The 22836-nt window shown below is 34.6% G+C and overlaps 2 protein-coding genes across 2 annotated transcripts; one reads left to right on the top strand and one right to left on the bottom strand.

The window, feature by feature from the left end:
• Positions 1-704: 704 nt before the first annotated feature.
• On the bottom strand, positions 705-19269 carry LOC123702775 (coatomer subunit alpha). Its single transcript, XM_045650567.1, has 21 exons — positions 18934-19269; positions 18262-18378; positions 17289-17525; positions 16495-16632; positions 15697-15860; positions 15225-15362; positions 14774-14857; positions 13986-14172; positions 12479-12631; positions 11909-12129; positions 11432-11569; positions 10591-10694; positions 9915-10081; positions 7705-7902; positions 7036-7217; positions 6150-6279; positions 5423-5531; positions 3322-3454; positions 2429-2604; positions 1610-1825; positions 705-1246 (listed from the first exon to the last, which is right to left on the bottom strand). The coding sequence occupies exons 1-21, from the start codon at positions 19159-19161 to the stop codon at positions 783-785; spliced, it is 3684 nt and encodes a 1227-aa protein (XP_045506523.1). The 5' UTR covers positions 19162-19269; the 3' UTR covers positions 705-782.
• Positions 19270-21225: 1956 nt separating this feature from the next.
• On the top strand, positions 21226-22412 carry LOC123702734 (exosome complex component CSL4). The gene is made up of 3 exons (XM_045650521.1): positions 21226-21601; positions 21672-21920; positions 22155-22412. The coding sequence occupies exons 1-3, from the start codon at positions 21434-21436 to the stop codon at positions 22404-22406; spliced, it is 669 nt and encodes a 222-aa protein (XP_045506477.1). The 5' UTR covers positions 21226-21433; the 3' UTR covers positions 22407-22412.
• Positions 22413-22836: the final 424 nt, after the last annotated feature.

The raw sequence follows: 22836 nt of genomic DNA, 5'->3' as shown, positions 1-22836 counted from the left end.
CGATCATTAATTATTATCATCATAAAATTGAATGTGTGAAAGTTGCAATTATTACAGTTATCCCATGTGATTATTTGAAATGAAGTCGGTTATTGATTAAAGTGTATATTAAGGTAGCTTTTGTTTTTAATAGTATTTCATTGCGTTTTAGCATAAATTTTAGTATCGGAAAACAGTTTATTACAACTGGACTTATTTATCTACACTAACTATCCTCGATCATAGAGCGATTTTTTACTTTTGTTTCTGGAGATTATTTTTGTGGCTATCGTGACATGATACTTTTTACCAAGGTGCCACATCTTTTTCTCTAGGGAAGATCCTTTGTGATGTTTTGAGTCTTTCCAAATTAATATAAATTCCAATAGATGGCGCTATTTCTTTGCGTATTGGGTTTCTACTCTTGGTTTCTACAATCGGTGGTAAGTGTTAAATAATGTTACGATTCAAAAGTGCTTTTATAAGAAGTCTAATTGAATAAGTAAATGTTTGAGTTTGACTTATACTAGCTCCAGCCGGGTACTTTATGTATTTTAAAAGTATCCGATTCTTATGAGCTATTTATTATACTTATCGAAGAGGAAACAAATCAATAATAATTAAAAATGGGTTCAATCGTTCTTGAGTTCTAAGTGGTGAAAGTAACACCACTTTTTATCATATATTATGTATAGGTACGGATTGGGTACAATAAAACACAAATAAAAATGATACTATAATATAATATATTTAAAATAAATCTTACAAATAATATATCATTCATATTCAATACAATTCATATCCTATCTCTGAAACTGGAGCGCACAAATCCTAAGTCCGAGCGCATCTTTCCCAATTTCCGCGACACCACAAACTTGGCACAACTTGCCTTTATGTTCTGGCAAGAAGCTCGCCCCACAGAGCGGACATTTTTCTTCTGGCTTTCCTCTATATATGGGCTTATAACTTATTCCGCAAATGTTAAACGGGTTATGTTCATCGTAGATCAGCTGATGTTCGTCTGTAGGCGTTTTTTCGCAGGCTTGTAGAATTTTTCTGGCTTGTTGGGCCACTTCTGGTCTCGGTCCTAATTCTAGCAATCTTCTCGCGAATGATGCAGCCGTTCTGAAGTTTTTCAACTTGAAGAACATGTTTAGAGCGGTACGTAGGGTTAGTATTTGGTGCACGGGCTGCAGCTTGCAGTGCGTGAAGTAGGCCGCCATTTCGCACGTGCGCTTTTGTTCTTCTAACGTGTTTTTGGGCATTCCTGGAAGTAAAATGGATGTAAGTATATAGGATTATATTGTGTGAAGGAGGGGAGGATACACTGTTTGTTTATTTTATTTCAACGATTTTTGTGATAAGTTTGATTTGATAATTTAATCCTTAGAAATAATTTTTTTAAGACCTTTGTCTTAAGTGTAATGAAACTCGAGTAAACTTATATGGCATTTATAACTTAACAATACTAAGCGAGATGTTTAGCGTTTCTAATTTAACCCTATAGGTGGAGACGGTCCGTCGCTTCCTTTAACTTTCTTTAATTACTACAATGACCCGCCAAGATAATCTATACCAAGAAAATCATCTAAATATACTCTATAGTCTATACCAAAATCTCAGCACCAACCTTTCCTAGCAGTCTCCATTTGCAATCCCAGCAAATACTCCCTACAGATAGCCAGCAATTGCTGAGCTTCAGCCAACTCCTGCTTCGTGTCGACGATCAGAAGTGGAACTAGCAACACCACGCGTTGGAGCCGCTCTATCGCCTCTGTGAACTTGCCGCCCGTTGTTAGCTGGTAACACTGCTGCAGTTGTGCTACAAGGTCGTTTAGTTTTGCCGCTAAAAAGAAATAATTAGTGTTAATTTATTTGAAGTCAACATGAACAAGGCAGCATTACGTCTTGAGTTTTTGTGTGTTTTGTAAAAGAGCTAGATTGGAAATACTTTCTGCTGAGCATCTAAAATTTCGTGTAGAAGTGAGTCTATTAATTTTAAAACTCAAATTAAATAAGGTTCCAGGCTGTTTAAGACATTATAATTTTTATTATAACGTTGCCTGAATTGGAATGATAATTTTGATAGTGATGATGAGAATCATGTGAACGATAATAATGATGATTATGAAAATGGTAACGGTGGTAATGATGGTGATGATGATAAGGATAATCATAGAAATGGTAATAAATATAATGTTGTTGAAGACTATGACGATAATGATGATGACAATAATGATGATAATCACTTTCCTTCATATATTATTTAAAGTAAATAAAACTCACTTTTAACAACAACTTTTAACTTATGATGACTATAATAGTAATAACGTCGATGATGATGAAGTTATTAATGATGATTTTGATGTTTAGTTTAAGTGAATTCAAATTCTATATAAATGAGAAATTTTTCATATTAATGATGATGTTAACGGTAATGATTACTCACTTATAACAGGCAACAAATCCTTCCCGCTAGCCTCCTTCCAGTTCCTATGTAAATGCGCCACTAAAGGCGGCAGTGTTGCCAGCGCACCGAACTGCATGCGCGCGTGTGAGAACATTTGCAGCATTGTTTCTGTGTACGGCTCGAAGTTCACTATACCCACTTGTTCGTTTAGCAACCTACGAGAGAAAAATTATAAGCAAATTATTTGTCAATGAAGGCTATAAACTGCATTTATTTATTTATTAATACTTTATTGTTTGCTATTGAAAGTTACAATAAAACTTATCCTAGGAATACATTCAAACAAATGGCGGTCTTATCGCTATGCAGCGATTTGCATTTTAGATTTTATGAAAAAGAGAAAAAATAGATAAATAACAAAAAGGGCAATATGCAATAACAAAAAGGGTGTACTAAATGATGCCACATAAACATAAGGAAACGATAGCAATATTTGATAATGATACTTCAATTAATGATGATGATACCATGAATTATAAATGTACTAGACTGATCATTTAATTAAAATACCTATATAAGTAATAACAAATTTTGATTAAGAATCTTTAAAAATAGGTAATTCAGGATTTATTTTTTGTAAAGGTACTTTCAACAACAACAAAAACGACGTGTGTCACTCGGGGACTGGGGCGGTTGCGCTATTGCATGCTATGCCTTCAAGCCACACCTCCGCCCGTCGGAGTGGGGAGCGTGAGGTTTTTTCGTTATGGAATTTCTCGATTCGGTCCCCGCGCTCAAGGCCCGCGATAGAAGCTATGCAATAGCTTAAAAATTTGTAACACAACTAGACGAACGCTCCTATAATACCAGTAACAATACCCAAGCAATTGCTATTAAAAAATTACAATAATAATATATAAATAAATAAATACCTGAAAGCGATCTCAAACTGTCCAGTGGTGACATAATCGTGCGCAGTCTTGTATTTCCCGCCAAGAGCCGCGCTAACACCTCGTGTTGGCGCCACAAAGTATTGAGAATTGTCTTCACCGCCGTCTATATCAGCTGAAAATAAGTATTTATTATAAATTATTATATTTACGATAACTTACATTTAATCGCCTGAAGACTATTCTACTAAGTAGTAACTAAGCTTGGTTTTTATATTTTGTATTAAATTAGGGTGCACATTGTTCATTGTTATAAATAATCAATAGTAGCGGACCTAAAATGAACCTTGTGGAACGCCAAATGGTCAAGGGCTGTTTACTCACGCTTTATTTTTAAAATTTAATTTTGTTTAGTTGAATTACATAAATAATGAAGAGAGACGAACTATTTTCTATCCTATTACAGACTAAAATATAAATATTTTTACAAAATATAATTGATAGCAACTATAGGTAAACCAGAATCTGATGGCAATTAGGGAAATCAAAATTTTGAGTGTGCAACCCTAGGGAAAATGGACTGAACGATTTTGATACTGCTTATTTTTTATTTTGTCCTCAATATCATTAGTCACATTACCTAAGTGGACAATACTGTATTTAATAATGAGATATCCACTTAATATTATGCAGGTAGGTACATACTTACATGTATAATATAGGTACAATTATACATATTACTTTTATACAGTATACAGGTAATACATATTATTATTTACACATACCTATATTTGTATATTTATTACCAGTATGCCATGTGAAAATATCGATATAATGATAATGTAGATCAAAACTGCTTATATTTTTTTATAAAATAAAATAAAATAAAAATAAAACTATGTTTATTTTCGTAAGTATTAACAGATACACCTTATAAAATTGACTTGGACAGCTTTGACTTGAAGAATAGCCGTATTGGAAACTCCTGTAATAAGTTTTCATAAAATTATATTCTAATCAACAAACAATATTATAGTTACCTACATATAATATTTTTTTAATTTAAAGTATCAAAACGGGTAAGTCCAATTTACCAATAAAATCTTCAAAATTGAAAATTGTGATGTGTTTGACCCTTCTTCATCGAATGTTTTCTTATCAACAATATAAACAACACATCTCGCTTGTGATCGCAGCGGCATTTTCGACCTTTTCGAAGATTTTTTAGACAAAATCCTAAAAATTATTCATCAACTGCAAAAAAGACAAATAATTTGACAACCAATTTGATAGTTGTCAAATAAGTTGCCACATGAAAATCTTTTATTTCTTAAATAAAAATATGCCATCAGATTCTGGTAGACCTATATAACCAAACGCTTTCTTAAAATCTAAGAACACAATGTTACAAAACTTACCAGGTATGTACCACAATATACAGATACATACAGTAAGGAAACTTCATACAAAATGTTCGAAATGGCATACTTATATGTATCATACAAATATCAAGCATTATAAATAATTTAGGTAGGTACCTACATTAAAATAGCCTTCGGCGTCCAAAAAAGACAACATTTCGAAATATAGCACTGAAAAAAACGTACCTATTTACTTTTACAAGGTATATATTTTATTGAGATTGTTTCTTCTTGTAAATTCATATTTAGGCTACACCATTTTTTAATTTTAACGGGTTTTAATCTCAAAATTACCACAAAGTCAACTGTGAAAAAAAGCAAACAGAAATATACAGGCCGAATTGATAACCTCCTCCATTTTTGAAGTCGGTTAAATATCAAAAAGGTAACAGCCCTATAGCTATACGTCATAATTTCATCGCAGGGGCTTAGTTTCCTAACTGTACGTACGTAGTACATATCTGTCAACTGTGTATGTACCTACCGTATTAATCCGTGTTGTATAATTGTAAATATTTTACTTGGTGTGGTATTTTAAATTGATAAATCTATACTAATATTATAAAGCTGAAGAGTTTGTTTGTTTGAACGCGCTAATCTCAGGAACAACTGGTCCGATTTGAAAAATTCTTTTGGTGTGAGATAGCCCATTTATCGAGGAAGGTATATAGGCTATATAATTATATATATCATCACCCTAAGACCAATAAATAATTAATTACCAGGTATTGGAGCGAGTTCTTCAGGCAGATCCAGATCTTCATCACCGACGTCCCAGCCGCCGTCATCACACGCATCTTCCACTTCACCTGGCTCTCCTTCTATCTCTTCCTGTATAAATAGAAGAGATAGATTTTAGTAAAATTTGGTATATATACATGTTTCTTAACCAAATAACTAACAATCTAAAACTATATTTTTGTTTGCCACTAAGTTTTGTGCTAATTTAAAGTGGCTTCACTTACATATGTGTTTATCTACTTTAGTTAGATTTAGGTGCTCGTGTGACAGGTCGAAAATTCTCCTTTTTTAAGTTGAGAGGAATTCCACGCTTGTGTGTGTATATGCGTATGTGTATGACCGCCTTCTTGGTACAGTGATTGACGCGTGAGCGTGGAACCGAAGGGTCCTGGGTTCGATTCCCGGTGGAGACGAAGAAATAAAATGTCTCGGTCTGGTAGGACACAGAAGGCTGATCACCTACTTGTCCCTAAAGAAAATCGATCAGTGAAACAGATGTATAATGCATCTGCCCCTTACCCCACTAGGGGACACGAGATTTCACTATATGTCAATATTAGCGTACGTGTGCATGTGTAACTTTTGCGTCTGTGTGTGTATGTGTATGAATGTGAATGACATACACATCCACATCTTATCAATATGCATGTGTATGTGCGTGCGAATGTTAGCATGTTTGTGTGTGTACAGTATATATGCATACGTCACCTTATCCAGCACATCATCATCACCCCAAGCGCCGGCAGCTTCCAGCGGTTCCTCTCCCGCAGCATCAGCTCCGGCCACACTTGCGCCAGCACCACGAGCACCCGCCGTACTTGCCACTTCGAAGAAACTCCTGGTAAACGTTCGAGTTATAGAGATTATATACAAGATACAAATTTATAAAGAATATTTATAAACCATGTGAATGCCATAGAACCAAAAATATCAAATTCATTATTCAAGATATTTAAATGTGACAGTTTATATTCAAATTTACACCTTATTTAGAGACAGTAATGTTCAAAGTCTACTGAATACAGGATGACTGGTAAGACGTCAGACGGTCAGACGCATTTTGACAGGAGCTTCTTCTCATGAAACTGAACAACTTTTGTTCTACAACTTTGCTGAATTCGTAGAAAAAAAATTGGACTTTGTATGGAAATTGGTCAGCTGATTAGCGAAGTTTCCTTACAAAGTCCAATTTTTTTTTACGAATTCAGCAAAGTTGTAGAACAAAAGTTGTTCAGTTTCATGAGTGAGCTCCTGTCTAAATTTGTCTAACGTCTTACATTTCATCTGGTATATCATGAGATTATTCTGCCTAATAAAGGCAAAGGTATGCTTCGGATAGTTATGAATCTAACTATCGTTTATTGTATATCAAAATAACACAAAAATTTAAATATTTATTTTATTCCATTAAACTATCCTTCGAGTATTTGTTATCAAACCGTTAAAATTGTTCACAAGATATTTTTTTTATCGATAAAACAAAAAATTCCATACATCTTCATCGTTAATTCCACAAACAAGTGAAAATAAAGGAAATAACACTACTTAAATCCAGTTACAATAATTAATTAACCTCACGATAAAATCAACTCACTTAGAAACAGCCAACAACGGCCAATTGCTCTGCGCCCGTTGCACCGGTAGCGGGGGTCGTAGAAACACTGCGTTCGGGTTCGATTCCGGGATGGGCAAACCGGCTGCTTCGAGCGCTGCTTTAAGCTGCTCCGCTTCCTCTAGCTGCTTGTGGTTTATCGCTGTTAAGTAGGCTAGCGAGAGCTAGAAATAAATTGTTAAATGTTAAACTTTGTCTAACTGATCCTTAGATTTTTGTATGTATGTGTTTTTTCTAGATTTTGACTTTGATTTGTCTTTATGGGAACAGAAACACTAAAAAAACAGATACACATTTCTTAAAACTAAAAAAAATGCAAAGTAAAAATTTTGGATGGCAACAAGTAAAGTGAAACCCGTTTTCCATAATTCTTTTTATATTATATTCCTTGAAGTATGAGGATGGTTATTATGTAGAGAAAACGTAAATATGTACCACGGGCGAAGCCGGGGCGGACCGCTAGTATTTAATAAAAAACGACTCACGTGCCATTCTTATTCACAATTTTAATCTTACAACTACTAAAGCTACAAATCCTACTACATACAACTATTTCCACTATAAGTATCACTACTAGAACTACAAAATCCGACCTCTACCAATTGATTTGATTTGATTTGATTTGATTTGATTTGATTTGATTTGATTTACCTGTCCAGAATTCTTCAACAGCCGTATCCTCTCAGTAACATCACCAAGCAGCAAAGCCCCTTGGAACTGCGCCGACACATCCTTGCGTATCTCCGCTATTTTCATCATTTTGCGCAATTTCTCCAAGTTACCCGTTATTAGGTACAGGAAGGATAGTTTGTCAAAGTTCTTTGTACGTTGGTAGCACATTTCTACTATCTGTGGAAGAAATATATTATGGTTATACTTTTGATATACAGGGTGTAATCGTTAAGTGTGCACAGGCGATTATTCCGTAACTATTACAGATATCAAAAAACTTTAAACTGATATCGAAAGTATTTAACCTAATGAGTAAAATGGCCATAATAAATTTTTAAAAATAAAATGATTAATATCTAAAAAATTAACTTGAAACCCTCCCATACATTTAGTATGAGATACGAATATCCCATGTACATGGGATCCAAAAGTAATGATAATCAATATTAAACAAGGTCATTACAGTTATAATAATTATGTAGTTCTCTAGATAGTCTTCTAACTAGAAAATATACTTCAATATTTTTTTCCTAAACTTAAAAAAAAAAACTTCGACTTCATCCACAAAAACCCCTCCACACGGCCATCACTTCGCTGTCGTCTTAAAATAATTTATTGCTAAGAAAGTGTTTCTTGTGCCGAGGAAAGAGATAAAAGTAAATAGGAGCTAGATCTAAAAATAGGGTAGGTGTTCAAGCATTTGGAATGCCGATTTTTGAATGGCAGCTATCGCAACTGACGCTTTGTGATCCGCAATTTGCCATGTCTCTTTTCCTTACTAACCTACCGCAATCTTTTAATTTGGTCTGTTTAGTAGGAGCCCAATAAAGTGGCTACCTTTTTAAAATATTCCACCATAATTATTCCTTCAGCGTCCCAAAAAACTACCGCTTTAATCTAACCTACTGACTTTCACTTTGAATTTCTTCATCGTCACTTTGGAAGCTCGCATCCAGGACATTGATTGTTTTTTGGTTTCAGCATAAACATGGTGAACTCGGGTAACGTCCATGGTCACAAAACGTGACAAAAAATTATCCTGATATCATTAAAAATTTAGAAATTTACCCTCTACATGTCGAATCGTTGTTTCTTCTTTTCGTCGGGAAACATTCTGGCACGCACCGTTCACATTCAAATTAATGTAATTGGAAACGTGGCCTGTTGATATGATTTTTTTTTTTTGATTACTTAGTGAATACATGAGCAAGCAAAAAACATTTATTTTATATTTTTATGTGCACAGGAAATATCCAATTATCATTACTTTGGATCAACCTAGTACATTTAATATGAAAGATTTTAGCTTTTTCTTTCTTTTTTTGGTTTTCTGCTTTAATTACTTCGCAAATTTGAAGGGAAGTTCATTTAGAAACTGTAAATAGAGCTCCTCATTGTATTTCACAATGAGGACATTACTTCGAAAATCTGCTATGAATACAAAATGTATGGGAAATAAAATGTATGGGAGCGTTTAATGTAACATTTTTGGATATTTCACGTTTTATTTTTAAAAATGTATTAGGGCCATTTTACTCATTAGATTAAGTACTTTCGATATCAGTTTAAAGTTTTTTGGTATCTGCAATAGTTACGGAATAATCGCTTGTGCACACTTAACGATTACACCCTGTATATTACATATGTAATCTATACTAATATTATAAAGCTTAAAAGTATGTTGGTTTGTTTGAAGTTTGAACGCGCTATTTTCAGAAACTGCAAATCCGATTTGAAAAATTCTTTCGGTATTAGATAGCCCATTTATCGAGGAAGGCTATAGGCTATATATCATCACGCTAAGTGCCCTTACCCACTAGCGGTTAACCGCTAGTGCGTAAGGGCACTAAGACCAACAGGAGCGGTGCAATTCGGGTAAAACCGTGGGGCACAGCTAGTTAGATATATAATTACAAACACTGGTAGGAGGAATAAGAAAGAGATATTAGAATAAACAAAGAGAGTTAAAGACTAAACATCTTATGTTATTTTAATGAAAATATTTTTTTAGGGTAGTTAGAAATTAAACATATTCGTTCAATTCCGTTCTACTCCTAGCAATTCTTAAAATGCAAAAGTTTAGTATTTACATTTTTAGCCTATCATTTAATCAAGCCTTAGTCGATAAAAACGCATTAAAAAACTTAAAAACACACACAAATTTACAAATTCAGTTTTTTTGTACATACCTGATGGTTACCAGTGGCCAAAGCCGCTTGGGCCAATTTATCCCAACTATCTGGCTCGTCTATACTCTTAGCCGCTTCTAATGCCACTTCAATATTACCGCATTGTAAAGCTAGGGAGAGACGAGTTCGGGCATCTTTGACGAAATGGAGCGCTACTTCTGGGTAACCTGTGGAAATTAATATGAAAAAAAAAAAGAATTAATAATTATTAAAAAAAAATTAAAACTAACAATGTCTATATGTATTGGAAATTTTTAAGATAGACGTTCACAACTCTTCACACAAGACAGTTTCTTTTTTCATTTTTGATAAAATTATGAACAGAAATAATTTATATTCAAGCAATGGACTGGAGCTAAAAAATGATTCGATATTTTTATAAATGTTCAATAAGTTTCTACACGCAATCGTCATAAAAGTCGTATAGACGTAACTTTTGATTCCTTTGACTCATGGCGATTCGTACGGATCGTGCCTACGGGCTCAGACGTTGTTTATACGACGTTTGACCCAACTACTCTCACTTTGTTAATAGTCGTTGACTTGCTGTGATTTGTTATCAACTGACTACATCAATTAATAGGCAGTTGTGTAGAATCCCAGTACATTCTTATTACATTCAAACTAATATTGAACCCAGACCCCCGTGTCCATTTCTAAAAATACTTGAACGTACCTTTCTCTTGCAAATACGCAATAATGCTTTGTCCCACAAGTTTGGCTGTGCGCACCATGTGCAGCACTTGATCGTATTGACGCGTCACCAACGCTAATTTGAACCTGTGAATATATATTTTTTTTTGTTAATAAGTAATTAATATTCATTACTGACAAGAAAAATTAAACAAAACAAATCGAAAAACATTCCTTGAAAGATTTGTAACTTTAGAACTAAAAAGATGATTAATATTTTGAGGAGTTTCTGTCAACATGTTGCGGGCAAGTCTGCGTATTTTAGAGTTGATAACGCATACGTTGAAATATTCTCTTCTGAAGAGTGACAACGTTTCAAAGTTTTAATCGACATTCATGACTATGCTCATTAAATGTTATCAATCTTCTTCTTAATATATATAAATCTCGTGTCACTATGTTTGTCCTCAATGGACTCCTAAACCACTTAACCGATTATAATAAAATTCGCACACCATGTGCAGTTCGATCCAACTTGAGAGATAGGATAGTTTAAATCTCAAATCGTTTTAGAGAAAGCGGGCGAAGCCGCGGGCGGTAAGCTAGTTTATTATTTTTTTTTTTTGTATTATTTCAATAACTGTGTAATGTAATGTAACTCTTGTATTTTTTTTTTTTGGCTAACGGATCTTAGTCGTCCATTAATGTACATAATAACTCAATGGTCCCTATAAGGGCTGATTTTTCAATCCTTGGTTAAAACTGTAATTGTCCGTATTTGACAGTTTACAGGTGACATTTTAAAATGTTCGTGTAATACTTTATTGGACGGATAAATTTTAACCAGGGATTGATAAATCGGCCCTTATAGGGACCAAACTCGCCTGTACTCCGTAGGGTCGATAGTTAACACTTTGGGCCTGGCCTCTCGGTCGAGGCACACGGCTTTCGCAGACCCCTCGCCCGCTAGCACCCGCACTACGTATACTGGAACGTCTAGTGTGCGGATTATACCGTAATCGCTGTAAAATAAGACAATGTTAATTAATTTAATGTTGTTAAAAGTATTGGTCGATCATCTTGTTACACTCATCTGCAAATAAATCGTCCAAATATTATAAATGTAATATGAACAGAATGTTAATTTTTGATTTATCTACAGTGTAGATTCTACACGATTTGTAATCACAACATGAGAAATTTACAACTTGGCCACATTCATACTAACGAACAACTTCTACATGAAAATTTAAAGTACAATCCGTAGTATAAGGTCCGAAATATCTCTTGTGTCTATACACATCGAATGCAATTCTACAAAATGTATAAAACAACAAAAAAAAATATCACTACGAACTTACCCATCCTTACAGCAATATTTGATATGATTAGCAGTGGTATAAATAAACACAGGCTGCGGTGTAGAATCATCAAAGGCCCCCGATTTGACCCTAGCACCTTCAGTTATAGAACATAGTTGTTCCAATTTCTTCGTACAAATGGTCACTGTATGCTTTCCTAGAAGAGCCACTAGAGACATATCTGCGTTCCATATTGCGTAGCGGCATTTTGGAACTTTCACCTGAAAGATAGTTGAAAATCGACTTTATACGTATGCCCATAGAGTTCTAAATTGTGTGCGATTTCGTTACGGCAAAATTTTGGCATATTTAGACTTTCACCTGAAAGACATAGTTATTTGAAAATCGACTTTATACTTAGGCTCATAGAGTTCAAAATTAATTGTGTGCGATTTCGTCACGGCAAAATTTTGGTATATTTAGTTAGTGACGGCAAAATTTAATACTTAGTTCTTTTTAGTATAATGTTAAATTTATGCTTCATCAAATTCTACAATTTTTTCTGTTTACAACTTAAAAGAATAGAATGGTGGTGATGACGATGAAATATTTGTATGTTTGTCTACTCACGCTAGCGATAGTCCGTTTCTGTTGAACATCGAGCAGTTGCACGCAGTCCGGCTCACGCAAGAGCAGCATGCCCGTACCGGCGTACATTATTTCGTCGCAATTTGGTGTTACTATCTTCTTGGATACCTCGTTCTTTAGGTTCTTTATTACTAGCTGCGAACAATATGTGCAAGTGTTATATATTTTTTGTTAAAAAACGGCATAGTTGGAAAATTAGGTGGCTATCAGGATTAGTGCTTGTATGCCTAAAAGAGGTATATGTATTTAGATATTAGTTTTGATAAATTATAACATAATTGATATCACTTATCAGGAGAAACGCTGGTTCTTAAGATATAGAGCTCTTCTAGCTTAAGAGTCAGAATACATATTGAATTTATATTTTTGGTTTTTATGGCATTCAAATGCTTTATAAATATAAATTTATAAAGAATAGAAAAAAATCGATCACGAGGCGGGACTCGTGTACGAATTTTTTCTATTCTTTATAAATTTATAGTCAGAGTACATAGTTAATAGTTATGTAAGGTTACACAACATAACATATATCACCGTAAAATTGTAGATGCCGTTAGATATTACAATTTCGCGTATAGATTCTCACCTGGTTGTTCCTATCCGACGCCGCGAATCGATTCCTCGCGACCCACACAGCAGCATCCGCTTGTCCCCGGGCCACCACCACCACTCGTACCTATACGAGTTCTTCACCACCCTCCCACTACACATACCTAGCCAAGTTTCCTCCCCCACTCCCCGCATACACCTGGGCCGCTTTCCCAGCCACACTAAGGCCCCTCACCACGCCCCCGCTATATATACCTCGCCACGCCCCCTCCCCTCTCCCTCCTTCACTCACCTGATTATTCCTAGCCAACGCGGCGAATCGATTCCTCGCGACCCACACAGCAGCTGTAGCTTGTCCCCGGGCCGGCTCCCCGCCCCCTCACCCCCACCACTCGTACCTATACGAGATTCTCACCCCCCCCCCCCCCCACTTCCTGCATACACCTGCGCTTTCCCAGCCACACTACCGCGTCCCTCACCACGCCTCGCTATACAGGGTGTCCCACTGTTGGTATACTAAGCTCAAAGGAGGTTATAGTTTTGCATACGCTGAGTACGTAAAGAATACTTATAAAATTCCAGACGCATTTTTTTTCAAAACGATGAATTCTTAAAACTCTATGTGTACAGTGTACACCCATAACAAGCAAGCCGCCCAACTTTGCCACCAGCACGTGACCTATCGTTTAAGATTATGTTTTCATAGACAAAATTCTCACATTAGGGAAGCGGTATATGCCTCCTGCGCGAAGCTAGAGAAGAAAACATGGATTTTCAGGAAAAATTTAGTAAAAAATTTTTGACGTAATTTTGTTGTTTAAGTATTTTTTACGTGATCAGTATATGCAAAACTATAAGTTCCTTCGCGCTTAGTATACCAATAGTGGGACACCCTGTATATACCTCGCCACGCCCCCTCCCCTCTATCTCCTCCCCTCACCTGATTATTCCTATCCAATGCGGCGAATCGATTCCTAGCGACCCACACAGCAGCGGCAGCTTGTCCCCGGGCCGGCTCCCCGCCCCCCTCCCCACCGTCCCGGGGGGCGGAATATAGCTCGTAAGTGCAATTGTCGCCGATACGCCAAGTGACAAGCACGCAGAACTCAGCGTGGTTTAGGGACATGCTGGAACGAAATAAAAATAAAATTAGATATAAGCCGGGACACAATATAAAATAAAAACGACGTGTGTCACTCGGGAACTGCCGCAGTAAAGCTATTGCATGCTATGCCTTCAAGCCACACCTCCGCCCGTCGGAGTGGGGAGCGTGAGGTTTTTTCGTTACGGAATTTCTCGATTCGGTCCCCGCGCTCAAGGCCCGCGATAGAAGCTATGCAATAGCTTAATAAAATAATGTGTAATACTGATATGTAATGAAAATCTATACTAATATTATAAAGCTGAAGAGTTTGTTTGTTTGACGCGCTAATCTCAAAAACTACTAGTCCGATTTGAAAATTTCTTTCGGTGTCAGATTGCCCATTTATCGAGGAAGGTTATGGGCTATATATCATCACGCTAAGACCAACAGGAGCGCAGCAATGTGGGTGAAACCGCGGGACACAGCTAGTATGTGATATGAGGATAAGTACACTTCCATAACAAATGTAATATAAAAAGTATAAAAAATAATTCTGGATATTTTACAACTTCTATAACTAAATTATACAAGCTTTTAAGTTTCCTTTTGAAATATTTTTGCAAAAAGCAAGTATAAAAAATTACCTGTATGGCTGATGTCTACCGCCTCCCTTAATTTGCATAACAGGTGCATCTTTGTTAGCTTGCATGTCCAGTTTACGTAACTGTCTGTAATCAAATATATTAAACTGTTAATATAAATAATTGATGATATACATTATTTTCATATCTTTTTTAAATAAATATAACTATGTATAAAGATAATTTTGTTACATTTTTACACAAAAACAGTAATTTATTATATGGCCTAATCATTTAGCTGTGATCTCGAACAGGCAACGGGAGTAAAAAAAGTAACCAGATAAATAAATTAAATTATGTTGTAATCTGATCAAAATAGGTCAAATTGATACGCAAAAAAAAGATTTTTCCGAAAAGCAACTATCTCTTACAATTGGCAAAGAAATTACAGAAAATAAAACAATACAAATTACAACCAGAAATTAAAAAAAAATTGTCTATACTCCATTCTTACCTATCTTTAATATAAAACAGCATGTTATTATGCACAGCATATGCGGGTCTTTCCCTTTGCAGTTTGAACAGAATCATTCCCGCGTCGTGGCCCGCAGCAAACAGATTGAGTGTGGGGTGAGATGATAGTACCCAGTAACTGAAAAAGGTATAATCATTAAAATCTATACTTATACTTATAATAAAATAAAGCTGAAGACTTTGTTTGTTTGTTTGAACGTACTAATCGCAGGAACTACTGGTCCGATTTGAAAAATTATTTCGGTGTTAGATAGGCCATTTATCGAGGAAGACTATAGGCTATAACTATACAGGATGTGATCGTTATGTGTGCACAGGCCGTAACTATTGCAGATATCAAAAAACTTTAAACTGATATTGAAAGCCCTTTACCTAATGAGTAAAATGACAATAATATTTTTTTAAAAATAAAACAATACAAACAATAAACAATAACATCAAACCACACATACCGTTCATGTTCCCTCCTGAATGTATGCAAGCATGTCCGTTTGGTCATATCCCACACTCTTATCGACTTATCTTCACTGTTTGAGAGAATTAGTTCATGCCGGGCATGGAATAATGCACAAGACACGTTGTTGTAATGCCCGCGGCATGTGTCTACTTCCCATGCCTGAAAATAATAATTATTTATATTGAGTAAAATTTTACGTTTTACTTTTTAATTTTAAGCTATTGCATAGCTTCTGTCGCGGGCCTTGAGCGCGGGGACTGAATCCAGAAATTCCGTAACGAAAAAACCTCACGCTCCCCACTCCGACGGGCGGAGGTGTGGCTTGAAGGCATAGCATGCAATAGCTTTACCACGGCAGTCCCCGAGTGCCACACGTATTTTTTTATGTCATGATGGGTAGACAATTTTGATGAAATAAAGTAAAACAATTGTTAAGACCTACTCTTCTAGTAATAAGCTGCACGCGTGTTTGCATTATGGGCATTAACAATCAATCAAAAATCTGTTAGGTCGTCGAACGCATGACGAGCGGCTGACGCGACGTTGCCGCTTCGTGCGCGTTTTACGCATGCGTCTTACGTGGTAAATATAAAGAACAATAATTATTAACAATATTGAGTAGATGACGAATGATAAATATAGAGAATTTTTAATTTTCATAATAAAATTACTTATTTTAGGAGATGATATTTTTTTTTCGAAATTTAAATAAACATAACACTTTTATAACATAATTACTGACAGTCACATTACAAATAAAATAAAAAAATTCTATTATACTAATATAAATTACCTTAGCATCATTCATCCTCCACAACTTGACTTGGCGATCATCAGCGGCCGACACAATTAATGGCAAAGTGGGATGGAAGGAAGCCCAGTTCACACCGCGATCGTGACCTTCTAGTACATGCTTGACGACTGCATCGGCCTATGGATATAATAATAATAAAATCACATAAAATTGATATTTATAATTTGGACTAAATATTAACTTAATTTTCACACATAAAAAATTCATTTTATGAATTTATACATATCTATATTGAAAACTTTTAAACAACAGAAATAACGACGTTCGCGTACGACACATACGCATAGTCGTCTCGTAAGCGAATCGTATGAATATGTATACAAGAAACATCTAATACGATATTATGCTGACACAATAAGTGGTGTGCAATATATATAATATAATATAAATATATAATATAAAATAAGTGTTGTTGGCAATATAATATTATGTGTTTGTATGGCTATTGAACTCCGCACTTAGAACGAGACGTTAACGATACAACTATTATACTCGTCGTGTGTGGGTTTCGAATTCGAATTAAATTATTGTTTAATATTATTTTATGAATTGCATTTAAAATGTTGTAAAATTTTATGAATACATAAAAAAATATGCACTTTGGCTTGTTTTCATGATATGTTATTAAGCAATAAACGAGTATAAAGAAAAGTATGTAAGTATTGTAAATTCATAATTATAATGTGGTTAAATTCTAATTTATTGTGTGCTATCGTTATGGTTGCAATCAATCATATTAATCTTTAAAAAAAACGAAGATTTGAACAACTCACTTGTCCAAACAAATCCGTAGCCTGCGGATTCCTCAAATGCTCAGCCAGACCACTAGGTCCAGGCGCTACACTCTTCTTCCGCAACCCAGAGAAGTCCCACACTCGTACAGACTGGTCAAGAGACGCGGAGACAAGCAGATCCTCAGTGGGGTGGAACTGCGCGCACATCACATAGTGGTTGTGGCCAGTAAGCACGCTTATGCACTGACGGGACTGCCAGTTCCAGATTCTTATTGTCTGAAATTAATACGATATTTTTTAATAGCTAAATTTACAAAATTTTAACAATCAATCTTCTCTCAATCTTAAGTCTTAACCCAAAAGGAGATAAATATAAAAAAAAAACTACAGCTATATAGATTTGATTTAGATCTTAAACATCTTATAAATGACAATTTTTGTTGCTTCAACTAGTTAACTAATACAATTTGTGGTTCTAGCACTTGTAAATATTCATCCCTACTATATAATATTATAAATGCGATAGTAACTCTGTCTGTCTGTCTGTCTGTTACGCTTTTCCGCTTAAACCTCTCAACCGATTTTGATGAATTTTGGCACAGACAATCTTTAGACCATGAGAAAGAACATAGGCTACCACGGGCGAAACCGGGGCCGACCGCTAGTAGTAAATAAACAGAGAATATAAAACTACGCCACATAGTACTGCATTTTAGCTTCACATTGAAAACTGTGACTCTAGGTTTAATATTATTTAAAACTAATTTATTATTGCATCACTACACGTCTAACCAACAACTGTTTCAACATAACAATATCTATTGAATGTGTGAGATCACAAAAGTGCCCATATTCACATAGTTGTCAGTTTGTACATGTATTAACATAAATTCGTCTAGTTCATACTCCATAGCTTTGCAATAATATGGGGAAAATAATTTTGTGAGTATTTTAGACAATGTATAACAGATTGTTTATTTAATAATTATCTTTCACATCTTTATGCAATTACCTGATCATCTGAAGCACTAAGGATCCAGGGATACTCATGGTGGAAGAATGTTGTGCGAATATAATCCAAATGACCAAGAAGAGTGAAGAGGCACCTTCTTTGCTTGTAATTCCACACCTGAAATATAATAAAACATAATAGTCAAATATGAAGAAGTTATAGGTAATATATTTTTATTGTAATATAATAATTTAGAAGCTAATGTAAACTATATAAGTAAGAAGGCATTTATTATATTCACAAAAAAATAATAATATAGTAACTCTAATGTTCCAGAAAAGTTTATAATTTCAATAAATGAGAAGACTTAACTATCACAAATTGGTTCCTGCCTTATCCAAGTCTGAGTAATTTACTTAATAGTTGAAATGATGGTGTAGGATTTTTATATAATAGGTGGGACATTAAGAAAGGTTCTAATTTCAAATTATATGCACAAATTAAAAGCAATTAGAAAGCTGATGAAATATAAAATGATCTAAGTATACAACTACAATTAGGTTGTGACTTGAAGTCTATTTAATATTTTAAATTCGCCGCTTAAAATTTAAAATGCATCCATATTCCAACTCTGATTATTTCTTACAATTATTAAGGACTTTTGTACCAAAAAGTAGGAAGAAAACATAAGAATAAATTGGAGCAGTAAGTATGTTTGATATTCCTTAATACCTTGATTTTATAGTCATCACCACCGGATACGAATAAAGGTTGTTGAATGTGGAAGCAGATACCACGAACAGGGCCATCGTGTTCATCAAACTTCTCCAATAATGTACACATACGATAATCCCAAAGTTGAATCACACCGTTGTGTAAACTGGCCAAAACCCATGGTCGTTTCGCGTGAAACGATATTCCTTTCACCCGCGCTGACTTCGTTTCGAATTTGGTTAACATTTTGGAAACGCTCTTCGTGTAATTCCAATTAAATAAGTATTAAACACAGCTGAAACAATTTAACAATACGCAGGCAGATTTCATGATACTTCTAACGTCAAACCGGCTGACGTGACACGTATGTCGTAGTGCTGTACCTACCCATAGAAAAACCCAAAACCGCCCAAAACATTATTGTAAATGTCAAAAAATGTTAAGTGGTTAAAAGTATACATGCTTAGAGTATATATACTATCTATAGAGTGCGAACAACCAAGTGGGAACAGTAGGCACAGGTGGGAACAACACGACGTTCCCGCCGCGCCGCGAGCGCTCGCAGTCGTGGTTGAGTGCTCACGAAGTGCGTTGCTCTGGATTTTTTTTCATATTACGAATAAACATGGTGAAATGTGCTGTTCTATCTTGCAAAAACGATACTAGAAAATACACAAAATTGAAATCCACTATCACATTCCATCAGTAAGTCGATTGTTATACTTATTTTTATGAAAATAAATCTAGCATCGCGGGCGTGAAGGGTAGGTGAGAGGCGGACACGCGCAGGCTTGCTCGCGCGCCTCACTGCCGCCACGTGATCATAGTGATGTGACCTGACCAACGCTGTACTCGATATAAAGTTTACTAGAAGAACTATATTTTAACAAATTATTTATTTAACTTAAAATTTAAAACTCTTTTAAAAATGTATTATAAATATATTTGTGGTGTGTTTTGTATGATACACTTTCTAATATGAATGCGAATGTAAATGTAAAGTATGTAATGTTACGATATATTTTCTGAACCGCTAAATTGATTTTGAAGATTTTGATAGTAGAATGGATAAAATTAAATAAAAAAATTATTAATATTATTTATTAACTATATTATCATTTTAAATTATTAATTATTTCTTAATATTTTTTACCATTTTTAAAACATTATTATTATGGTTTGATTTATTATTAAAGAAATAGCACTAAACCTGATCTTTTATTTTATTAACTTTATTATTTAAAAAGTACTCACGTTTTTCTGATATTCCAATTAAACATATTTTTTTAAAGTACTTATAATTAATACAAGAAAATTTCATATATAATATTTAATATTCAAATGGAATAAACAAACTTTATTCAGTTGGTAGACAAATTTAAAATTACATATTTATACTTTATTCGTATATTTTTCCTTTAATAACTTATTGAACATAAAATTTACTTATGATACATATTTATTTACATAACTTATCGACAGTTCAACACGCAATTGATACCTACCCATCCCTATTTGTCACACACACATCTATATAGTATCTATAGCTCATCTGCCTACGATGCGCAATAAGCAATTTGTGCAATACACTCGCTCTATACTATTGTAATATATACTCTAAGTATACATGCCTTCTAGGTATAGTTTCTAGTCTTGGTTTCTAGGCAAGAAGCTTATATCTAATATAAGCTTCTTGGTTCTAGGCTGTGGTTCTAGGTATGCTTATAGGTAGGAATTAAATAATCCTGTGAAATAATCAAACAAATATGTTGATGAAATATCTATGCACCGCAAAATCTCTGGATATATCCACTGGACATACATAGGAGCTTCATTATGAAGTAATAAAAATTTATTAAAAAAATGTTTGAACACGATTTGAGACTAATTACAGTTTCATGCATCTAACACTGTGTCATCCTTAGTGTCATCCTTGGTGTCATCCCACACATGGAAGTATAATATATATACTTTATTTTCGTGTTCCCACAGCATATTCCCTATTAAAATTAATTAACTAAGAACTAGCGCACACGAGCAACTTTTGTCTCCATTTTATTATTTTGTCTCTCCCATCAACTCTATGGGGAGTTGCGTTGCTACGTGCGCGCACTTTCATACTAGCCCATAGGTGGGAGGTGGGTGGGAGAGACAAAATAGATACCTAGTTGCTGAGACAAAATAGTTAGACAAAGTTGCTCGTGCGCGCTACCTCTAAATTGTGACAACTTCCATTTGACAAATAAATAACATTGACATGACATTGTTTGAAATTTGAAAATTGAATGAAAGTTGTGTCTTTGACCTTTGTCTGTAGTCTTTGTTGTATTTTTTGGTTATGTAGGTACACAAGTCCATGCTTAATTCTTAATTATTTCATTATTTCAATTAATATATTAATTGATTCCAAATTTGCCATTTTCCATTATTTTTACACTTTGTAAGAAAGCGTTTAAGTATACGCAATAATTTAAGTTTGATTAGTTTATTTTAATCAAGTTGATGCAGAGAAGTAAACATGAACGCCGAAAAAGTTAAAGATATTGGTAAAATATGTATTCCTGGGATGAGATTAAGTGTATCAAATAAGGACAACATCCCAGGTCCTGGAACATATGAGCTTAAAGGATATATATACGCATCTTTAGCAGGAGTGTTAAAAATGCAAGAAGATGAGAATACAAAGGTACAATAAGTTCAACAACAATACATTTGTAATAATTTAATGCTTTTTAATCACATTAATACTCTTTCAGGCTACAATGATATCGGTTGAGAGCCCCAAAACCCCTAGTGTGCTGCCAAAAACTGGAGATGTTGTGACTGCAAAAGTTACAGTAGTGAACTCGAGATTAGTACAGTGCCTTATATTATGTGTGGGCCCATCAGTACTGGTGAGGCCCTATAGAGGTATCTTGAAGAAAGAGGACATAAGAGTGATAGACAGAGACAGAATTGACCCTTATAAATGTTTTCGGCCAGGCGATGTGATTTTAGCTAGAGTTGTATCCTTTTAATAATTATAACAATTTAAGGTATTTTTAATGCAGTTACATATTAGATGTACTTACAGAATCATTTATATTGTGATATGCAATATGGTTTGAAGTTTTAATATCAAATTTATTTATTTAATCAATCTGCAAAACTAAAAAAAAGTTAATATAAAACATATCCATATTGTAATTTAGAACAGTATGTAAAATTGCAAAAAAATATTTTCTTACATCCAAATTCAGTTACCTATGACGGAAATACACTGGTATCATCTATCTACTGCAGAGAATGAACTTGGGGTTGTCATAGCAACGGCAGAAGGTTCACCGCAAGGAGTCAGCATGGTACCAATTAGTTGGTCGGAAATGCAGTGTCCCAAAACATTAGTAAAGGAACCTAGGAAAGTTGCAAGGGTCATACCAGATAATATAAATAGAGCCCTGTTGGTTGAAAGCAAGGATGAAAAGGGAAATCTTGATACAAATAAAAGTTGATTTATTGCTCCGATTTTTTTTTTATTGAAGTGAAACTTCTTTATCGGGCTTGGGACAAATTTAGTGTAACATTTTTTCGTTACGCGTGACATTTTTCCGTTACGTGCCATCTTTTTCTTATCCCTACCACGCGTGATTTGACGTATTTCTGTAAAATTGCATATAGTAAACTTTTTTTTTAATGCCTCAACCCCTGGAATCACAGACACAATAGAAAATCTATTGAGTCGTGGTCTCATTGGGCTGCACGGTTGACGGTGAATGGGTTACGTAAGGTCATAAAGAAGTTTCACTTCTTACATGTGTACACTAGTACACGCACACATTTTTTTTATTCACGCTATCTATGTATATTTTTAATGTAACGGCCAATCTTGGCAATAAAATAGTAAAAACTTGATTACAAGATGCAAAAAAAAGGAATATACTA

This window comes from Colias croceus, chromosome 24 (assembly GCF_905220415.1).
Source record: "Colias croceus chromosome 24, ilColCroc2.1".
Lineage (NCBI taxonomy): Eukaryota > Metazoa > Arthropoda > Insecta > Lepidoptera > Pieridae > Colias > Colias croceus.
This window is presented reverse-complemented; position numbering and strand designations above follow the sequence as displayed.

Bases quoted from the DNA above. Each gene is read 5' to 3' on its own strand.
- LOC123702734 (XM_045650521.1), top strand. From the start codon at position 21,434: ATGAACGCCGAAAAAGTTAAAGATATTGGTAAAATATGTATTCCTGGG. The intron at 21,602-21,671 runs GTACAATAAGTT...ATACTCTTTCAG, and splicing joins AAGAAGATGAGAATACAAAG to GCTACAATGATATCGGTTGA. The intron at 21,921-22,154 runs GTATCCTTTTAA...ATCCAAATTCAG, and splicing joins ATGTGATTTTAGCTAGAGTT to TTACCTATGACGGAAATACA.
- LOC123702775 (XM_045650567.1), bottom strand. From the start codon at position 19,161: ATGTTAACCAAATTCGAAACGAAGTCAGCGCGGGTGAAAGGAATATCG. The intron at 14,173-14,773 runs GTAATTTTTTAT...ATTTCGTTCCAG, and splicing joins GGTAGACATCAGCCATACAG to CATGTCCCTAAACCACGCTG. The intron at 1,826-2,428 runs GTGAGTAATCAT...ATTTCTTTTTAG, and splicing joins GGATTTGTTGCCTGTTATAA to CGGCAAAACTAAACGACCTT.